This window comes from Lonchura striata, chromosome 2 (genome assembly GCF_050655825.1).
Source record: "Lonchura striata isolate lonStrDom1 chromosome 2, ASM5065582v1, whole genome shotgun sequence".
In the NCBI taxonomy this organism is placed as follows: Eukaryota; Metazoa; Chordata; class Aves; order Passeriformes; family Estrildidae; genus Lonchura; species Lonchura striata.
This window is the reverse complement of record NC_140704.1, coordinates 54,930,400-54,953,130: the sequence shown is the minus strand read 5'-3', so window position 1 is coordinate 54,953,130 and position 22,731 is coordinate 54,930,400. Positions and strand designations below refer to the sequence as shown.

The following is a 22,731-nucleotide window of genomic DNA, read 5'->3' as shown; positions in this document are numbered from 1 at the left end:
GCCCCCACAAACACTTCTGCTGAGGGTGCTTCAGGACACAAGCTCCAGGAAAAAAACTGAGGAAAAGTGACTTAGGAAAGCCATGTGTTTCTACATGATCAGACAACGGTCTCTTTTGCAGGATGTTTAGATCTGCTGCTTTTCATGGCTACGTGCTCAGAGCTCCCAGTTCACAGGGAACCCAACAACCACCCTACAGCTTTTGTTTATGGATTTGACATAGCAATCATTTGCCCTCTCCAACCTAAGGAATTTTTACTTTATTTTTTTGATGATGAGAAAAAAAATATTTCTAGGAATACATTAAGCTCACAGTGAGGAACAGGAAAAAAAGGAAAAAAAGAAAATAACTTTCCACTCCACCCTAATTCAAATATTTTCATCTTGGAAGTATTTGAAACTTATAGCTGGATCAGAGCCTTTCCAGTTTTTTCCAAAGCATTATTTTAAAATATTTACCATACTATCACTACTTCCTGTATGTTACAGTAATTCATGTTCATAAACAATTTAACATATAACCTGATAACTGCTAGACTTTTTTATACTTTTTTTTTAATTTTAAGCCTCATTAACTCATCGCTACATTATAAAAATGATAATCAAAAGGATGAGCAAATTGGCTCTGTTCAGAATTTCAGACATTTGCTGAGGTCATACCAGTTTCACAGGGAGAAGTTCACGTGGAGACACCATGTGGAATAGAGACTTGATCCACAAATTACATTCCAAATGCCCAACACCCTTGGCCAAGGAAGGGTCCTGCCAAAGTGATATGCATTCCAGCAGAACAGAAGCACAGCTGGGTTTCCTAGAGGTAATGCAAGACAATTCCATGGAGAACTGAAGCCCATATTAGCCCATAGCTATTCAGCAAGTGTTGGGGTTTTGAACAGCTACCTCTCCACATACAGATTCTCCAGGCAGTACTTGCCTGGGGAAAAATGGTCTGTTATCAATGTGAACATTTTTTCATTAAGAGAGCCAAGGAGAGAGATTCCTCCCTCCAGCATTTCCTGAAAAATCATTCTGTGCATGTCCTAAAAGCCCTGCATTCACTATAGCAGTATCCCCAGCCTTGCATGATGCAATGAGGAAGGTCAAAGCCCATTTGGAATTAAATCTGGTGAAAGATATCAAGGCTAACAAGAAGGGCTTCTTCAGATACATCAACAGCTAAAGAAAAGGGTACTAAAGAAAATGTAGGTTCCATGGCTGAATGGAAACAGGGACCCCTTGCAACAGAAATTGCAGAGAAGGCTGAAATATTGAATGGCTTCTTTGGCTGCCTGTTTTGAAGTCTGGGGTGATATTTGCTTTCTTCAGGCTCTCTTTGCTTCAGTCTTCACTGCCAAGGCCATGACATTTCACAAGCAGAAATGTAAGCATGGGGGCCCAAACACCTCAGACATGTGGGCTGTTTGAGAATTTAAAGCTCTAGTGACACAGAGAGATCAGCACACCAATTTCAGGGGGACTCAAGATAGGTGTAGTCCTCCCCAACAAGCCAGCAGCCCAGTACAGACAGACACTGGGCTCCTGGATTTCTGCCAACCCTTTCAGCACAAAACTAGCCCTCCTTGTCTGCTCCCCTAACTCCCATCTGCAGTGATGTACACCTGCCTCCACATCCAAGGAAGATTCCTTTCCACCCAGGCATCCATGGCCAAGGGGTGCCACTCATCCTAGATGGTCACATCCAGACAAGTTTGCTTCTACCTCACCTCCACTTCAGTGCACCGTAGTGACACCTGTCCTCATACAACATAGCCAGCCAGCCATGAAGTAAAGGAACCAACTAGATGGAAATTGTGCAGTTATTGTATCAGCTCACAGTTCTTGTACGTCTGAAAAACAACCTTTGCATGATGTTAAATTGATTTGTTTTCACATAGCTGCAGGCAATAACTGTAGTCAAGGACAAATTTGTTGTTTCTACACTTCTTTGTTCTTTCTTGTCTGCCTGCTGGCTGTTGTGCATTCCTGATGACACAGAATGCAAGCCATGAAACTGCTGCAGCAACAGCTGACAGCAAAGCAGCATGATAAGGTTGAATCTGGAGGAGGTTGCAGCCTGTGCAACTTCAAAGATATGTCATGAATAATACATACAGGAAAAAAGAGAAGAAGATGGCAGCGGTTTGTAGCCAGGATGATCTCAGGTTACAAGAGAAGTGAGACAGAGGAAGGATTAATTGCATAAAACAACACACAAGCAAAAAGAATAAGCTTTGATGTGTGACAGTTCTGAAGGTAAATGCCCCTGAACTTTTTCTTTGAATACAACTCTCTGCCAGTCTTTAAGCAAACTTCAAGGCCATAACATAAACTAAGCTACAGGGTACAATAAAATTATCATCCTCAAAGGTGTAAACTATCACATGTGCTGAAAGCTTTTTGTTTCCTACCTTACAGTGTTTCACTATTCTAGGAAGAAACAGTAACCTTTCTGACCTAGAATTGTGATACTGAGTTTCCACCACAAAGCAAGGATGTTATGATGGCTCCCAGAAAACCCAATGTGGTTTGGACCTGTGAGAAAAATTACTTTTTGTTTTGGATGCAAGGAATATGAGCATGTGCTGCTCCCCTTATTTACTAACAAAAGGGATCATCAGTCTTCCCCACTTCCACCATCAAAATTCTTACCACAGAGGAACAGGAAACCATTCCAGCTCTCTTCATCAGCTGGACTGCCTCTCACAGTACACACAACCATCCTTCTTTGTAAACTGAATGCATTGGGGAATGAAGAGGCAGCTCCCTTTTTTGGAAAGCCTTTAAAACTATGGGGGAAAAAACCAATTGAAAGTATTGCCTGGAAAACAGTGACCTCATACATCAGCTATACTACATCCAGCTCATCTAAACCAAATTAGATCCTACTCAGAGAGATTGTACTTAACTATTAAGTTTGCTGCTTTGTTCTAATTATCTCTCAATTCCAGACTTCTGTCAGCCCTTTCAGGGAAGCCAGGCAAGAATAAGATGCATTGAGACTACTATGCAGTTGCACCAGTGCCATCTAGTCAGGAAATTTCTATTTCCTCCATGGATGGACACTGACGTGCACTCAGCTGGCCTGCACCCTTCACTTGTTGAGGCTTATCACCTTAGCTGGACTAAAAACAAGGCTTCTGGAAGCAAGCACACCACTGTCTACCCCTATTTGTACATGGAAAGATACAGAGAAGGTTGAGACACTGGATTTTTGTCAGGCAAAGGCATGTGTCCTAGTGCAGCGTTTGCAGCCACAGGGCTGGCAGCCTCCCAGCAACGGCCAGAGGCTGTCAGTGTAGAAGCACTTCAGACTCAATGCTTTGCACTAGCCACTCATCAGTGTCAGGAGGAAAATTATTCTGCTCCTTCCAGAAAGTGAAGGGAAAAAGTTACAAGGATGACTGTAAGCTTATTTCACAGCAAGCCTTAAACAATTAACTCCTCTGTGTGATACACCACAGCTATCTCTCTTGAAGCTTGTTTTATTGAAATTTAAAGAATCGGGAGTAAACAAATGCAGCCATTCCATGTAACACTGCAATTTCATGTCTGATGGGGTTGGGGGGCTGGGTGGAAATCAGTCCCAAACTTTCAATTTTCACTTTACTATGCAATGAAATTAAGCCAGCATAGTACTGCATCAACCCTGCCAACTTTCCACTGGCTACTCTACGTGTACTAGGCCCACACATTTCTATTTTTTAGCAATTCCTGGCAAATATCCCGTCAGATTAACAGCAGTTTTACTCCAAAAACATGACGCATAGATAAACACAAGTGATTCTCCTGTTCCAGAAACCATATCCCCACCACGGCTTCAGGCAGTGCAGGAGCAGTACCAAAGGTTCAGACGGAGCCCCATTGGTATTCCTGCATGTGCAAAATGTCCAAAAAGTTTGTATCAGATGATTTGCAGTGTATGACATTAGTGTGAGGCCTTATCCTGATTTTGCTGACACTAACAAGGAGCACAGAGAGGCAAGGAAGGACAAATACAGTAGCACAGTACCCACAATAGGAAGGCTTACACAGCTTACATGTACTCTGCTGCACAGCAGCTAGCATGGCTGGTACACGTCCCTCAAAACTTCTCACATATCAAATAATGACCAATTTCAGGGCAGGAAAACATCAATGCACAACTGCATGCCATCTCCAAAAGGTGTGTAGGTTTGCAATGGCAGATTCCTAAGCAAAGCCCAGAGGGAGGTGAGGAGCCACCTCAGAACAGTGAGCATGAAATGGACACAGTTCTGTCACAGACACAGCTTTATAGGCCACCAAGCTAGGACCTAGCCACTCAACAGCAACAGAGAAACTTGCCAGGACATTCACTGCCTTATCCCTCTCCAATTTACTAATGCCAGCAGAAAGCCTGCTGCTGGCTGCTGCCAGCTATGGACAGGAGGGCAAATGGGTAAAAGCAAATAAGTAAAATCAGAGGTGTTGCCCACAACAAACCCTGCTGTGTTTTGTCTTCCAAACCTGCCCACTTCCTCAGGTTCCTACAATGAAGAAATTAAAGAAAGGAGGAAGTAAGGATGCTTTCCCCAAAACATTCCTCTCAAAGCCAAGAATCTTAGGAGACACCATATCTTCTACCTAACAATACATTTGTCCCTTTAATTCAGTTAATTGCTCTTGGCCAAGGAGACTCTGTCTTCTGAAGTCTTCAAAAAATGGAAACATGATATAAAAGTCTCACATGCACTAGAGAAGGAGAAATTAAAATTATGGCACACAGAATTTGGTGCAGAACCAAAAGGTACAGCCACCCATGGCTCAGAGCTGGAGCCCTCCCTCTGTATGCACCTCAAACCCAGACCTTAACACAACAGCAATTTAATATAAATTGTTGCAGAAGTACCCCGAAGTGAGGAAAATAACGCTCCTCCCTGTCCCACATCCCAATCCTCTGATAAATGACAATATAAAAATGGAAGTGTTTCTATAAGATAGGCAAATTGGTTCATGATTGCAACAAATTCAGGATTTTTATTCCATGTCACAGTGAAGCACACAAGGCCAAGCTCATAGAAATATCTTCTCATTATTTACCTAAGGGGAGAGCTGCTGCCTCAAAATACAATTCAGAAACTTTTTATTCCTCCAGTAAAATGCAGCCATGCACTTTACCAGCCAACAAACCCAGTCACTGTGCTATTCTCCCAGCGTCATCCAAAACCCAATTGTCAGCACAGCTGGGCCATGAGGCAGTCACACGTTAAAAAAAAAAAAAAAAAAAAAAAATCAGTAGTGAAGGTTATTGTATTACTAGAAGCATAGCAAGGGATATTATAAGCTCCACTCCTGGCCTGACTCCTTACCTTCATAGCAGGGCAAGAGCTTCCTCCCTTTGGACTGCAGGTTAGGAGGAATGACGTTGCAGAAGCCATGGGGCAAGATGTACTCTGTCTCATAGTAGATGTTTTTCCAGCGGTGTGCACATGCCTAAACAGACCATATAACATGGGTTATTGGCCCAGAGTCACAGGAGATCACTCCAACCAAGGCAGAGCATGCATGAACAGGACCACTCAGCATCACCTTCACCCCACAAATCCATTGTACTCTCCCTACATTCCACTGCTTCTAAAGTATTTTCTCATTGTTACCTTCTGGAGCTCAGGACATTGTCTGAACTGGCAGCTCAGAACTCAGCCTTCATATATATATAACTAGGAAAACAAGAAGTCTCAGAGCCTATGATGGAAATTTCAAAATCTCGGACTGTGCATGAATCCTCGCAGAAAACAAAGCTTTTCTAACTAAAGATGCACTAACACAACCCAGCAAAAGGTGAAAAACAGGAATAAAGACACTGAGAATACTCAGAAGGCTAAACCACCAAATACTGCATGTGAGAGTCAAAGGTTTGCTTCCACGGGGAAAGGCAGCTCTGTGTTCTGGTGACAGATGTGCTGAGCCTTGCTTAATGGTAGTGAATTTAATTTAAAATGCCAAGGATTTTGTAGCAACAAGAGTGACAACATTAGCCAAGGTGCAGACAAGCTGCAGAGCTTTACAGTGAAGAATGAGATCATCGTGAAAAACAGGACTCACCAGACACTTGCTCAGTACAACTGCCACACACAAGCACACATGCAAGCAATGTAGAGCCTGGTTCACAACTTCTCAGAACCCATTTGCTCCAAAAACTAACACTGCATTGCTGCCAGTCAAACCACAAGTTGGCTTCTGCTCAGGATTTGTTTGGAAAGAAAAGGAAATGTGAAACAGCAATGGCTTTGAACTTAGCACATGCCAGACCATATCTCCAGCTGGTCGGAGTCTACACTTAAGTCACTGTAAATGTGTCAATTTCTGTCATTTAAGGCCTAACCCCATGCCAACAGACCAAGACTCTATGCTACAAATCATCTCCTTCACATGCCTTCATCTTTTCCTGGATGCTTTGCATCAACCCTCTCCATGAATCCCATATTTGACCCTATCCTCCCCAGATGACATACCCTCTTGTCTTCCATTTCTGTGTGCTACCCCACTTTTCTGCCTCAGCACCTCACAGCTGCCCACAGGAGCAGCTCAACATTGTTCAAAATTATATCTGCTCATAAAGCAGGCACAGCAGTGTCACCTCTGCACTAAAGGACATGGGAAGTGTATCAGCAACTGAGAAGCTCAAAATTCAATCCAGCCATCAACCAGATTTCAATATACTTATGTCCAAAAGGATTTAAATAGGTAATACTACTCTCAAAGAGCAAAATCAGGTGTGCAAAACCTGCTCTACTGTTAGCAGTGCTACATTTGATATTTATTGCTTTCCTAACTTCCTGGGCTGAAAGAAAAGCACATATATCCACATTTGGCTATCACAGAGGGACAGTGAGGGGCTCTGGGGGCTGCAGAAATTTTTGCATCACACTGCATGCTGCAGACTACTACCTGTGATGCAAAGAATCCTTCTGAGGGCACTTGGCTGCACAGCCAAATGCATGTGAGAAGTACAATAAAGAGCAGACTCCTGTATGCACTTTGAGGAGGCTTAGTTATGACTTCCATCCTCATGCACTAATCATTCAAAATTTAACAGCTACAGATAACCAACATGTGAAACGCTAATTTTCAGCAAAACCAGGAAATAGCCTCTCTCCTGATGGATCTGTGCTGTGAGCACAAATACACACCCATTGCAAAGACAATGCCATAAATGCACAAACCATTACAGCAACAGTTGTCAATCCCAACTCTGGATATAAACTCAAATGGAAACAGACCAAGAGTATTTTTTTAAATTTTGGAAAGATAAAGGATTGTGGTATTATAAATTCCTTGGTATTTTATATTTCAGAAACTGCAAGACTCACATAAATTAACCTACTAATTAATATATCAGAAAAGTACAAACAATGGAGTCAGGGAGAACAGCAGGATTTCATCACAAGCAGGTGGCTTTGCTCAGGAGTGAGGTGCAGAGGCCAAGAAATATAAAACAATGTAAGGAGAGAAAAAGCTGCTGCTCGATATGAAATATGTTCAAAATCAGCTGGAGGCTATGGGCTCAGTCTATTCTGGGCACACTTACACCAATCTGTTACGTCTTGGGTTAATGACCACTTTTCTGTACCTTCATCACGATATGTATTCAGGCACACTATAGTTCAGCACTGACTGCCTTAGTCTGCAAACCTTCAAGGCACGAACTTTCCTTGGTTACCTGAGTTAGTGCTTCCCCAGACTTTCCTGTGCCACTGCTACAGAATTTAACATTTTTACAGTCAACATGAGTCCAGCAGCTCCTCTTCCTGCTCAAAACTCATTTCTCTGCAGCCAGACAACCAGCACATTTGTCTCCCTACCACAACACATCCAATTTTGTTTTTTCTGTCTTCTCAAAAGCATTTAGAGTTGATTACAGTTCACTGTCACTCAACGTTTCCAAGGCATGGTGATGTGGCTACAGGCTTCCTTCTCTGGCAGAAACAGCACATGTCTGAAGAGGTCATTGGAACAGAAGTGAGTCCCCTGAATTTGAGGCAATTGCAAACAATTGACAGCCTATGCACCCTATTTCAGATGCAAGTTATAGGTAAATCCCTGTGCAATAAGGAAACCACCAGCATACTTTGGTGCTCAGCAGCTGCTGCTGGCATACAGGTTCCAGCTCTACCACAGAACAGGGGAGAAATTATGCAAACCCTTGAAGCAAAATAAAATGTTTCTGAGCAAAGCAATATGAGATATCTACTGATGGCCAACACTGCAGTACTGCAATATAATGAACAGGCCATTTCAAAACTGCTGACGCTTGACTCTTTTGCATATTGTTGCAGCCACCAGCTTTGCTCCACAGGAAGAGCAACACAATGACAGAAGTGGCAGGTATTTGGAAAGAGCAAGACCAAAGGATGTAACTCATCTCCCAGTCACAGTGCAACACCCCTGGTTCCTCTCCCAACAAAAGTAAAAGGAGGAATTTTACTGTTTCAGTTTGGAAAGAGTGGGCAATCTCAGATATGTTATTGCAGTACTGAGATTAATGCAGACTGACTGATAGTATATCAAAGGACAAGAAACTTTCTTATTCAATCCTACTCCTACATTTGTTTATATACTCACTGTTTGATACTTTATTATTTAATCCATCACACAAATACCAAATTCTGGTTTAGTAACATCCTGGCACAATATCAGCTCAAACACAATCCACCTTTTACCAAACACCAACTAAAGCCCTCTGGCATGCTCCTCACTTTCCCTACTGCCCCATTGCCACTGTAGCTGGTACTCTTATCAGGCAATTGGGGAAGGCTGATAAGAAAAAAATTTAGGCCACTAAGCAGCTACAAAACAAAAGCATCAACTTCTTTATACAACCCACAATTAAACTGTGTGACTGGTTAATCTAACACAGGGTGCCAAGAACATGAACATTTCACACAGTCAACTACACTTGTTTATGGAAAAGAAAAAACAATCCACCCAGGGCTACTGACCAGAAAGCTATTACTCTGACTTAAAGGAATTCCTGGAGGGGATACAGTAAATAGAACTGTAATGTCTGACAATGCAGACTCTACACACTCCTAACTAAACAAATATTCATGTTATCTAGCAATTAAAAAAAAATTGGCAAATACAGCTATGAAGACATATTCAGACACATCGTCTCAGAAAACCAGTTTTCAAATGGGCCTCAAAGAAAAGCTACATTTTAAAGAAACGCTAATCCTTAAAATTAGAAGAGCACATGCATGGAAAACTATCTGTGGGAAAATCACAAATCTTTTGCAGTAAAAAGTTCTCAAAACAGAGAGCAACAATGACCTTAAACATCCAGGTAATTTCCTTCCACAAAAGAATCTGTATGCATTCATTTCAGGCTCTGTTTACACACATATGCACACAGACATATAATTAGTAGTTTAAGACTTTGGTGATAGATAATAAGAAGAATTATATAATTAAATATTCTCTGGCATCTGGACATGGTCTACATAGTGAGGGGCAGCATTATCTTGTCAGATGCCTGGATGAGGATTGTTTTAAATCAGTGTCACTTGTGGAGACATTTTACCAGCCTAAACTGCACTGGAATAAGCACACTACAGCTGTGTATTTTACTTTACCTACTTTAACTTGCACTTTTAACCTGCTTTATGTGTGAAATTTCTACCCCCTCAGTCCTAATCCAAGACTGCCCATATCTCTCACCCTTGTATGTGTGAAATTTCTACTCCCTCAGCCCTAATCCGAGACTGCCCATGTCTCTCACCCTTGTAGCCTCCAATCAGCCAGCCAGCACCCAGCTTGGCAGTTGCTTGACTTTTTGCCCCACCAGCATTCCCTTCAATTACTGCTTCTCTCTAGGGAGATGACCCCTAAGCATCAGCTGCAACCTGTTTCCATTTGAACCAAAATACACAAATTCTCTATTCTTAAAACAATAGTTTTGACAACAAATTAAGAGCTGCTTAAAAAAATGTATGAACAACCTTTTAAAATTAATTAGGATTAATTTCTCTATTTCAGCCTGATGACTGTACAATGAAAAGGATGCCTCAAGGGTAGTGTCATCCTGATAAATGCAAGTTACTCCTCAGATGTCACACACAACTCAGCACATACAGCTCAGGATACACCCTGAAAATATGAATTGCTTGGACTAGCATGAATGCCTTAATTTTGTCCTCTGTTGTATATGTTTACAGTGTATTTTATTTATGCCTCTCTTTCTCCCTCCCTCCTCTAGTCCTGAACATGTTTAAAACATCCAAGAAAAGTAAAGGTAGCCCCTATCACACTAACAAGGTATATACCAAGAGAGACGAGGTGAAAAAATATCACAATACTGTGACAGAAAGGTATCAAACCTACCTGCTCTCCCACGGGGAAATCAGTGCACAAAGATTAGGGCATAAGCATCTGTACTCTAAGCACATATTAAAAAAAAGTCCTTGAGGGAAGCAGGTTTGTCCTCTTGCCTTTTCCAGGTGATTGGTACGGTAATCCCTGCACAAAATCTTTCTCACTAGCAGCTTTTTGACAGTTTGATGTTACATACAAGGGCTCTGTATCACTGGAAAGAAGGGGCCAACTGAAAGTTTCCTATTCACAAACAGTGCTGTTTAGAATTAGACTGCTCTCAAGGTTACTCTGATACAACCTTGATATTTGCCTGCCACATATAATATGTACAGCATTTTGCTGCAAATTCCTTTTTATTTCTGTTAACTTCCCTGCAGACATGCTCACTCAGGTAGACAGTCAGAACCCAACCATGGATGTTTATAATATCTATACAAGCAATAAATGTAAAATCATAATGTAAAATACCCAGGCATTATAGAAAGGGTTTTGCCCAGGACTCTTTACAGTATCACAGGAAAAGTTTCACAAAGAAATATTGCACATCCTAAGGATCACATCTGCTTTCCTTGTCCTGTCTATGTGCATAGGAACCACACCAAAAACAATAAGTCAATCCACACACAATTAAGACATCTCTATTTGCAACTCTTCTACCTTGTCAATAGGAAATTAATATAGATAAATGAAAACTATGGCTACAAAGAGCAATTTACATTTTTCCCCGTAAGTTTTGAGACGCAATTCATATGCTCAAGGCAAATGTATGCTTTCACATTTCCTACATAAACACATGCAAACTACAAAAAGAACAAATAGTAGAATCCCAGGTAAATTGTATTTATTCAGTTCAAAGATATAAACCCTCAGATTTAGGAGGAAGTCCTTGGCTGACACAAGTCAGGTGTGATGGCTTGGAATCCTCCCTCTATAAATCACATCCTCTGGCTGGGGCTCACTTCTGCTTGAAGAAAGGACTAGAGAGTCTGCTGTCTCTTACTCTGGACTCCATCAGTCACTGCCAAACACAATCTGATGTGCTTAGTCAGGCAGTAGCTACATTTTTAATGAGATCAAAGAATAGTATGGACTTACCAGCACACTTCCACCAGCCTTTGGTTGTCTAGCTAGGCTCACACCCATCCATTCATCATCTCTGTCTTCCTTACAGGTCTTTCCACAGAGCATGCCCCGAGAATTACCTAAAGAAAAAAAGGGAAAGGCAGCAAGGCAAGGAGACATGAGCTTTAAATACCTACCAAAGAATCCTGACAAAAAAAGACTGCCCATCAAACATTTGACAATGCTTTTCTTTCCCCCTGCATCCTGATTATTTATTACTTCTTGAATGCATTAACTGGGGCGATGTTCTGACTCTTAACTGGCACCACACACATCAACAGCTGAGGATAGACCCTGCTCCCAGTAGGCAGTATCTATCACATTATGTTCACAGCTCTACTCAAATAAACCATCAAACCATTAAATCAATGGGAGAGGTATCAGATTGACCCCTGAATGCAATATTGAAAATGAGATCAGGGCACTTAAAAATGAGACTGAAATCTGCAGTCCTGTCAGGCAGGCATGAATCCATTACAATTTACAATCTGGGAAAGGACAAACCACTTAGCCAAAACACTGTCTTAACACATGTAAACTTCATAAACAGAAATTCTACTCAGTGTAAGTATGAAAAGATGAACAATGCCTTTTTTTAATAAAAGCAGAAAAAGCAACATTTCACCAAGAAAACCAAAGTATTAAAATGCTTCATTCTTTACCATCATTATCCAGCAGGAAGTTTTAGATCATAATTCCACTTTAGGCCTCCACCTTCCCCTGCCTCAGACAGTTCATCAGAGTAACTGAAGTCAGCCCTGATCCCATGCAATGGCATACAAGCAGTCTCACTAAGACCACTTTCGTATAAAAAGTAAACTCAAGAAATTATTTGCTGTATTATGAGAGAACCCACAGTTCACCACATTACCAATAACACTACGTATCATGAGCCCATCACTGCATTGCTTGGGGTCATCACATGTACTCTGACTTCAGCACTGCCTGGAACAGGCAGTAACGCTCAAAAATACTTACATAGTTACCAACATGCTGAAAAGTTACACTGAAGCAGGTGAAAAAAAAGACAGTAGCTCAGGTTTAGCAGGGAAAAATCCACATATACCTGGTTACTCCTGGAAAGAGCAAGCAATGTCACTGAGAGGACACCAGCACCACTAGCATGTTATTTTGTAATGCTGAAGAGAATACAATGCTTTTGCTAGCAGTGTTCAAAATCCATCTGGAAAGGCTGATGGCTGCCTCTCAATATTTTGGGGCCAATTTGAAGTTGGAAGAAGGACCGCTGGCCATGCAGTTTGGATTTTTTTGCCTCCTGCTGTCCCAACATCATAACTACCCACCTCTCCCCATATCCAGTTCTGTGCATCTTCTGTCAGGGTTGGTATGGACTCGACATTTAAACACTGCTCCTGGGGACTGAACAGAGGTGCTGTATTTAGATTCTGCCTTGGGAGCACCAACCAAGACCCTGGAAACCAGAAACAAAGCAACAAGTGATTAATTTCAGGAGGAAAGGAAAAAAATCAACAAGCATCACCAAGGCTCACATTGCCAGAGCTTCACTAGACAAAAATACATTTCTCAACAACCTTGTAAAACAATGACACTGATTCACAAACTGAAAACACCACACACAATAAAGGCAGTGAAGCCTTTGTGTTTCTCCACAGTGAAGGCACAAATATTTTTAACAAATAAAGTTTCCATTAGGATTGTACCACATTTAAAGTGACACACCCTCATCCTCACATACCTCCCAAAGGCTTTTAGTATAGCATTATTAGGAGCACAACAGCATCTGCATCCATTTTTCCTCAATTTTAGCTACATCATCCCAGAACTGATACACCCACAAGCAGATAAAATCTGAACCTCCTGCTGGCTGCAGTCTTGCCAGGCAGACCAAGATTTGTAAGCTTGTTTAGAAAGTGGAGACACCCTATTCTCAGAACATTTTATATAATTACATCTTGAATAAACAACAGGAAGAAATCAAACCAACAATACAAGCATATCTCTTCCACAATACACTCCTATCAATGAACATTTATCTTTAAGGCTGTGAAGACTTTACCTGGACTTCACCTGGATATCACATGAGATCTAGTGTTTCTGGGAAACACCAATGGCCTGCTCTAACCATAGGGTCACCCTTGAAAGAAAGATGGTCAGCACTTTTTAATCACTTGTGCTAGGATCTAGTTAAACTCTTTAACTACCAGGCTTCTATCTTCTCATGCCCTAAGGGATGCTTTTTGAGGAGGATTACAGGGGAAGGACAAGTATTAAAGGACAAGTATTTCACTGTCTCCTCATTAAAAGGACAATCTTTCTCAAGTGGTTGTGATTCCAAACCTGGGCTGGTGAGGAGGAAGAAGGAGGTTAAGCAGGAGGAGGGCAGCTCCAAGGAGGGCAGTGGGGAGTACCAAGTAGCTAACTAACAGTTCTGCAAATTCTCTTGTACTGTCACATATGACAGATATTCTGAATCTAAAAAAATCCTCACTAAAGTTAAGCCCAGGGCTGGAACTAAGGGCAACCATCTCTAAAAGGCTAAGGCTCCACAAGTCCCCTGTGCAGACCCAGGCTGCTACCTGGGAGGTAGCAGCTGACCAAGGAGACAGTGCTCTTGGTTTAGCCACTAAAGAGCTGTCGGTGCAAAGTTAGTCTGCATACACAATTCTCCCAGTCACAGATGGACAGCCCAGCACCAACCCTCAAATGGATGTTTTCCCTGTTCTTAACAACTTTTCCCTTACCCTCCAATCTAAAGCTCCACACCAATCACCACTCATCATTACCATCCCAGTACACACAAGGAGAACCAAGGAACAAGGTGTGCACTTGTCCAGGGCCAACCTGAGTCATCCAAAAGAGTTTCTCCTGCATCACAGCCTCATCTATACACAACAGGAGCACATCTCCACTCCTGACCCACTACCTTGGATGTTGGATGCAACAAAACTGTCCTGTGGCACCTGATAACATTTACAAAAATATGAGAAACCCTATATTAAGTGACCATTTTCTCTGAGGTTTCATAGGCTAAACTGTTTCATTTGGAGAATTCTGTTGGAATTGCATTCTTGCCCTCTGTAACATATATCATGCTTTCTCAAGTGAGGAGAATTAATGTCCAAAATACTTAAACTATTAAAACCTACAAAGGCTGCACCCTTGGGGAGCAAGTGCAAAGGAGCTTGAAAATAGCACTAAATGGAAATCCTCTTAGGCAGGCAGCAGATATAAAATCAAATGCTAGTCACTTCATTTATACAGGCAATGAATGCATAACATTCACATATTGACATTCACAAGAGCTAACAAAAATAAACATTACTAGCTTAAAGAGTTACAGGTTCCAAGTAGAAATTTGAATGTTTCTGTGAACTGTTATAACAGTAAGATAACACAGGTCACACTGAACTTCAGTTTAAAACAGGTTCTGCTCTAACTTAAGAAAAATAAATGATTTAGCAACTTGTGCACAAGATACCTTGGGTTGCAATACCAAAGACAGAGACAATGGAGCCTAAATTACAAAGCATTTTCATCTCTCTTTAAAAAGATGAATGGGAAAAATTGATAATTAACAAACTGAGTAGGCTATTATTCACATAATACTGCTGCCTTGAGCAATTAGACCTTTCAAAAAGAAAATGTACATTGCCATTTCTTCATGTGGACTGAGCAGAAAGAAGCAGCCAGTGATGTGTCCAATGGCAAATTTATTTTGGATTGTCTTGAATGTCCATGCATTCATATTTGATATTTCACATATAGCACACAATATGTCATCTTAGGATCTTGTCCCATTCTCTCACTCTTGCACCTAAAACCCAGCAGTTGAAACCTTTGCAGAGCTACTACTTCATCTAGCATGATCCATACTCACTCATGACCTCAGATGGTTACCTTCAAGGAAACAGGAGACATTCTGTTGGTTCACATAGTTTTTGGTTGGTATTTGTTATATAATAATTAATTTTATTCAAAGGTTTGAGACTGGAATATTTCCTTTGTCAACAAAAAGACTTGGTTACTCTTTCACTAGCTTCTGTAAGTAATGCCTTAACTGTTATAAGGAAGTCACCCATTTAACTATAATGAGACTTTCCAGCAGACTTGGATAGACAACTTATTTCCATCTAAATACTTTTGGACTCCTGGAGGAAAAAAAAAAAACACCTGTTTGTATCTCTTCTGCATATTTAAAACACCTTTGAAATCTTTTGCAATGTCTATGAAACAGCACTGCAATCAGAAGTGTTTTTCTCTGCTACTGTATCAAATCAGAAATACACTTCAAAACAAAATCTTAGAGTCTAATAGAGTCTTCTCTTATTTCAGTGTTGTGGAATCTTGCCTGGCATGAACACAGAAGATATAAATACAGATAGCAGAAGTAAAACTTTCCAATATATTCCAAATAGTTTAACCAGCATTTATTTAAAATTACTAGTTTTGGCAGTACAGATTTCCAAGGCTGCTGTATGACTACTTGGGCAGTCAGCAAGCAGGTACCAGCAGTTCTCTAGCCTTTTGCCAAAAGGCTTACAGTGAGTAATACTCTCTGCAGAGATTATTGATGAGTGCAGGTTCTCACCACAACCATATTATTCTATGGGAAGCCCCTAGAATATTAGTGAGTAGCTGCATGAAGATACCTTGATATGGAAACCCCATCAAGAGAAAGAGGTTACTTTCTATGGAGAAAGGAAGAGAACCAAGAACAGGAGAAGGGGAGTTTGGAGCCATTTCAGCCATTTTCCTTGAGGTGTAGAGAAATCTTTAAGCAACAGCCTCATCCCACTGGCTCTGTGAAAAAAAGTATTGGGGTTTAAACCAAAATAGGAAGGAGAAAGCAGAAATGCCACTTAACTTTCTCTTCTTGCACTAGTACTCACATGATCAATGACAAACATCTTCATCTTTATTGAGAAAACTACGCAGCTGCATGGCTGGAAACCATGCCACTGAAGGAGTTGCAGCAGCCTATTTTATTGGATGACAAGAAGCTTTCTTGGCCACAATGAAACTCACACCTCCTTAAAATTACTTCCTGAAGAACAGTAATGATCACTTCCCTGGTGATTGACCCTCAGGACATACAGATTTGGAAATTAAGTGTTGGATTTAACAAAACAAACAGTGAACGAAAGTGCAGAGCTGACCAATGGCTGAAGATATGCCAAGCACATTAAGCATTGGCCTACAGCACATCAGCAGTGATTACACAATCACAATTTAAAGACTGAGGACTAGGCACTTCACCTTATTGCAATGTTACATTTCAGGGGAAAAAAATTCTTTATATATCCTCACATACCACAGATGATTTCAAAAGCATACCAGAGAAAGGTGCCCTACCATATCTCAGTTGAGTTTCTCCCCTTTAGAAAGATCTCTGTTTCTTAAAAAAAAAAAAAAAAAAAAACAACAAAAAAAAAACATTACCCAAAATAAAACTCTGTGTTTTATCCATGACATTCAGAGCAAGAAGTAGAAGGGCTGCATGATCCATGAGCAATGACAGGAAGCTCAGGTTCCTCAAAATTCCATGGCATAATCTACAGCATCACTGCTTAGATTATACACACAATACCCAGTCTCCATGGGTCAATCTGTTCCCATACCTTTGGTAAATAACATAGAGAATAAAAATTTTCAGCTCCCCTGAAGTTGCTGAACAGAGCTTAAAGACTAAGCTGGCAAAAAAAAAAAAAAAAACAAAAAAAAAAAAAAACAAGAAAAAAAACAAAAAAACAAGAAAGGATATAAAGGATGATACACACAGGATGATAAATGTGACTGGAACCAGTGGAGAAACAAATAAGGAGACCTATAGTGTTCAGGCAAGTTATGTAAGAAGAAGCAATAGCACGTGCCCAAAGAAAAAGTTCAAGAAAACCTTTAGTTTATTAAAGTTCACCTTTAATATTGAAGCATTCAATGTATACAACCACCAGAAAGCCCTCTCAAATAAACCTCCAGAACCATAAAAGGACTTTCAGAAGGAGGCAAAATAGTTTTAGGAAACTGATGTTTATGTATTACATAAGAAACACGTTTTAGTGAATAGATATGATTATGATAAGTACCTTGTTGTAAAGATACACAACATATGAAGAACAAGGAGAGATCAGCTGCGTGTCCTGTGCAGATAAAGAATGCCTGCTTTCTAATGTTTCAAATTGTATTAGAAAGTTTATTCCATCCAATTTTGGACTGCCTTCCTTCTGATTTCACACAAGATTACATGACATGCATTACAACACACACCAAGTGGCCCAAGATGCAGATCAACCTTCACTATCTCGGCAGCAGTACAAACTGGTGAAGAGCAGGGCTGAAGGAACGATGCAACAGCACAGAAACCAGGCTCACTCTTCATTGTAAAATTCACAGCAGGACACCATGCAACTAAACTGACTTCATTACTTTTCCATTTTATTTGCCAGACAAGATGAAATGGTCACCCTGGACTTGTTAAGAGATTTGAGGGTGTCAGCAAGAAGAGGTTATAAGGAGGGAAAGGGGGAGAGACTAAAGTAACATTCATTTTAAAAAAGAAGAATCAGTTTTCAAATTATTACCACTTTTTATTTGGGAAAAAATGTGTTGGTTCTTTTTCTTTTTTCTTTTTTAACTGTCTGGGGTCATTTCTTGATTGTTTTTTGAGTTCTTACACCAAGTTTCATAATTTTATATCCCGAGAGCAGAAGCACTTCAGCTTGTCCCTGCTGTAAATGTAACCAGCCACTTGGTTTTGCTGAAAATGGCAATGATGGGTAACTGAGTAAACCTGTCAAGATTTACAGCCATAAAACCCACTTAAGGAAGGAAAAGCAGACATTGTCAGAAATACAATAATCTCAGCACATCTCTATTGAGATTCTCTGATTTCTTGAGACAAGAAAATGTGCAAAAACAGCTCAATGGAACCAACGTTGCAATCAACTATTGCAGAAAATGTCAAAGGCACTGACAGCTCCACTATTGCAGTGGCGGCTGAACAACCAGTTCCCAGTTGTAATTCCTGTGTGCAGCAGCCTGACTATTCACATTTATCTGATGTAAGATTTCATACCAAATATCCCCTCTTCCCTTTTTTTTCATTCTACATGAATATTTGGCTCACATAAAGCCTGAAAGAATCACCAAACCCTGAACCAGCTTAGTGGAAACCCACAGGCCTAAGGTAGGCAATACAGACAGGTGCCTTTGTGGTCTTGGAAAACAAAAAGCTGAAACGTGGAAGATGTGGCCATGAGAGATACCATCTTAATATAAATTGGTGACTATATATATAGACACACACACACAAGTATGTTCACACACACCAGCGCACAGACGAGGCTACGGAAAACAGGACAGCTCTCATGATCAGAAGTACATTAGGTGAGTATCAGGCTCACAAGCAATGAAGACCAAGAGTTCCCTGAATACCTTCAAATTCTTGAGAGCATATTAAAATAATAAATAACTTTAGATGGGCTGGAGCCCTGTCAGCCTCAGACTAGATCAATCACAATTTTGCAGACTCGGATAGTGCTAAACTCACTGGGCAAGCCTTCAATGCCCAAAATAGCACTGTCTAAAGTTAAATTATTTTAACAACTTCCCATTGCAGTGTACAGACCCAATCAACATGAGAAAACTGAAAATAATAGCCCTTCCTTGGGTATATAAAAGTCACAAGAAGAAAGAAAAAAAACTTGACACAAATAATAACCCTGACTCTTAAGAGCAGCTTCTTCAGCAAACTGGAAGGAGGCTGCATATACTTTTAAGAGATTCATTATTGACCTTTAGGATGCACACACGCATTACAAGCACAACTGTATATAGCACACTAGAATCAAGGTGAGTATAAAAATACTCTTCTCCCAACTTGTTATCCCTGTGTCAACTGGGAACAGGATTTTGAAGTACCCATGAAAACAAACTTCTTAACCTCACAATGAAAAGAGAAGCATTCCCATCAGTGGTGACAATCCCACCCTCATGACTTCTGACTGCTGATGCTCAAAATATTAAGATGCTGTTAACCCTTCTAGGTATTAGGCTTAAAAACTTTTTTATTTAAAAAAAATAATGATCTTAGATGTTTGGTTGGTCTGGGTTGTTTTTTTTTTTTCTTCTGATGCCACAGTGAAGGCACCATGAATCAGCTCCATTTTCAAACAAAAAAAAATTGAATTTACATAACTGGGGATTTTCATTTTGAGCACCAGACTTCTAACAGATCCCTGCCTTCAGACAGACACCCAACACTTAAGAGTCCAGCAGGTTTCTAAATGAAGTGGGGCTAGCACCAAGAGCCCGCTCCCTAGTCCACCTTCCCTTCAAAAAATACTACACCAGCAGGTGCTATATGAAGATAATTCATATTATCAATAAGAAAGACAGATACCTACATAAGAAGCAACAAATTCTACCACTTTTTCCCCACCACACTGCAGTAGATCAGCATTTCAGTCACACCACTGAATCCTCAGCAACTTGTGTTGAATAGAAGTTCCTTTCAGCTTTTGCACCCTTCATTGACTCTTGACCTAAGTTAAGCACTGCTTTAAACTGAGAGCCTTTCTTCTCTCAGGGTGCTTTTCCTCTATGAAATCTTCTTATATGTCCTTAAAAATGAATACTCCATGAAAGCCACTATGGAGAAATGCAGAGCATAGAACTACTTGTGAAATAAAGGGTGTGAAAGAAATTAATTATTAAAGAACTGTATGCCAGAGAATGAATACATTTATTTAAAGCACAGTGCACCAAAGTTCCAACATCAATAGCTGAATATCTAAGTACAAAAAGATAAAGACATGCTTTGTGGACGCTTACTGGCAGCAGTGGCTCCTACTCACATTAGAAGGGCACCAGGCGACACCAGCTAGGTCAAATTAAGAGCAATCACTTTTAATTCTAACAAAGAGCCTCTAACCCAGACAACAAACAGACTATGGTCCAATGCTCTTTTCAACCAACGGGAAAACAAGAAGCTTGCCAGTTTCACAAATTTTTGGATGTAGATAAACTTTCTTTCTTCGGCCTTCTTTTTTATTTTTTTTTTTAAGTTACACAGACATTTCCTCTACGATTTGGAAGCGTCTCTTCAGCCTCCGAAGGAATTTTGTCCCAGCCAGGCAGAGTGCGGGTAGTTTGGCTTCGTGGACGCTGAGTGTGCTGCTCTCGGTGGAGGTTACCGCTATTAGAAGCACTTCCCATTAACGCGGCAAAAACCATCATCTTTCGTACCCCGGGCGCTTTTTCGTACGCAGTCAAGTCGGTGAGCTGCTAAATATTTCCTGCGAGGAAGGGGGATCGAGCACAGCGCCGAGACATCGGCCGCGGGCCGGCTGGCGCTCGAGGACAATTAGGTCACAATGCCAAGCGCCGGCTGCCAGCCCATAAAGAACATCCCCGCGTTAAAATGCTCCCAGCGCGGAGCCCCACAGCTCTGCCTCCACCGCACCCCAAAGAGGCGGACCGGGCGCGGGGAGAGACCGCGGTGCGGGGCGGGGGCGGCTGCCGGGAGGGACGGTGGAAACCCGGGCGGCGACCCCCGGGCCGCATCCCCGCCGCCGCCCGCGCCTCGCCCATCCCGGCGCGTAGGGCCGCGCTACTCACCACCGCGTGCTGTCGTGGTAGTGCTGCAGCACCGAGTACCCGAAGAAGGAGCCGTTGGGACCCCGGAAAATCACGGGGCGACCCACATCCACGTTATAGCAGCGCACCGCGGCCGCCCACAGGAGCGTCCACAGCACCCGTGCCCCGCGCCGCCGCGCCTCCGGCATCGTGCGAGTCCCGAGGCAGCCGCCCGTACCGGCGCCGCTAAGCGCTGAACTCGGGCCCACCGACCCCACCCTGCCCCGGCGCCGACTCCAAGGTGGCGTGTGCGGGCGCGGCGCTTTTGTGCCCGCCCCGCGCCGCGTCTGGGCCCGGCCCCGCCGCGCCCCGCGCCGCGGGCACCGCGCGCCCCTCCGCCTCGGCCGGCCGTGGCGCCGGCGCCCCCTGCCGGTCCCGGGCGGTACCTGCCGCGCCGCGCCCGCCCCGCTCGCCCGGCCCCGCTGCCCGGTCCCGCTCGCCCGGCCCCGCTGCCCGGCCCCGCTCGCCCTGCCCCGCTCGTTGGTCCCGCTCGCCCGCCCCGCTCGCCCGGCTCTGATCGCCCGGCCCCGCTCGCCCGCCCCGCTCGCCCTGCCCCGCTGCCCGGCCCCGCTCGCCCGGCCCCGCTCGCCCTGCCCCGCTCGCCCTGCCCCGCTCGCCCGGCCCCGCTCGCCCGGCCCCGCTCGCCCTGCCCCGCTCGCCCGGTCCCGCTCGCCCTGCCCCGCTCGTTGGTCCCGCTCGCCCGGCCCCGCTCGCCCGGCCCCGCTCGCCCGGCTCTGATCGCCCGGCCCCGCTCGCCCGCCCCGCTCGGCGGTCCCGCTGCCCGGCCCCGCGCGGCCCCACAGCCCCTCCTCGGCGTCACTCTCTTCCACACACCGCCTGTCAGCTACGGCTTTCTTTCATTTTTCCGCCTACTCCCCTTCTCGCGCAGCCCCTCCCCCGGTCGGCGCCTGGAGGGGGAAGAGGGAAATCACAAAGTTTAGGGCAAAGACGTGGAGGAATCAGTCCTGACTTCCATTAGTTTGAGGCTACCAGCCCGGCTGGGATCTGGCACGCGGAGGGGAATGCTTCGCGAGTGACAGATGGAAGATCTGATTTGCATCACGCAAAAGCACGGGAGATTTTCTTGGGAAAAGGAAAGCCATGACGAGAGGCAGTGTCTTTTTTCAGGGTAGCAGAAATGAAAATACTTCGGGTAAAAAAATCAGACGCAGTGTTTTCCGGCAAAAGTACTTCAGGTCTGAAAAAGAAGCAGCAACTTTTGTAGCTCGGTAAAAGCTGAAAATAACTGTTCTAAAACTTGAAAAGTTTGACAATCTGAGAGCAAAACTAATCAGTCAAACATGCACTAACAGATGAGCAAGAGCAAAGGCAAGAAGATACTCTACTCCAGAGGATAAGACAAGGGTGATCATCACTCTGTAGGAAAGGGGAGGGGAGTTAGGTGCTAAGAAAACCTTTGGGCCCACAAAGCCCATCCTTTTATTAAAGTGAAAAGCAGTATATTTTAGTGCTCAGGATTCATTTGTTTAGATACTTTTTGAGGATCAAGCCCAGAATCTCACAGATAATTGTGACTTTCATATGTTTCTGTTAGCCTTGGCTTTGACTATTTAATTCAATGTATATCCCTCATACATAAGAAGGTGCACCAGGAGAAGCAGAGTAAGTACTGGGAAACGCAAGAATAGCAGAGCCAGGAAC

The 22,731-nt window shown here is 42.8% G+C and overlaps 1 protein-coding gene across 1 annotated transcript in view; it reads right to left on the bottom strand.

The window, feature by feature from the left end:
- Positions 1–21,349, bottom strand: part of ITGA9 (integrin subunit alpha 9) — a 218,071-nt gene extending 196,722 nt beyond the window's left edge. The window contains exons 1-4 of the mRNA XM_021546471.4: positions 21,052–21,349; positions 12,759–12,886; positions 11,428–11,534; positions 5,328–5,451 (exon numbers count right to left, since the gene is read on the bottom strand). Of these exons, the coding sequence (XP_021402146.3) occupies positions 5,328–5,451; positions 11,428–11,534; positions 12,759–12,886; positions 21,052–21,218 (526 nt within the window). The 5' untranslated portion in view covers positions 21,219–21,349. The remainder of the gene's footprint in view (positions 1–5,327; positions 5,452–11,427; positions 11,535–12,758; positions 12,887–21,051) is intronic.
- Between the last annotated feature and the right edge of the window lie 1,382 nt (positions 21,350–22,731).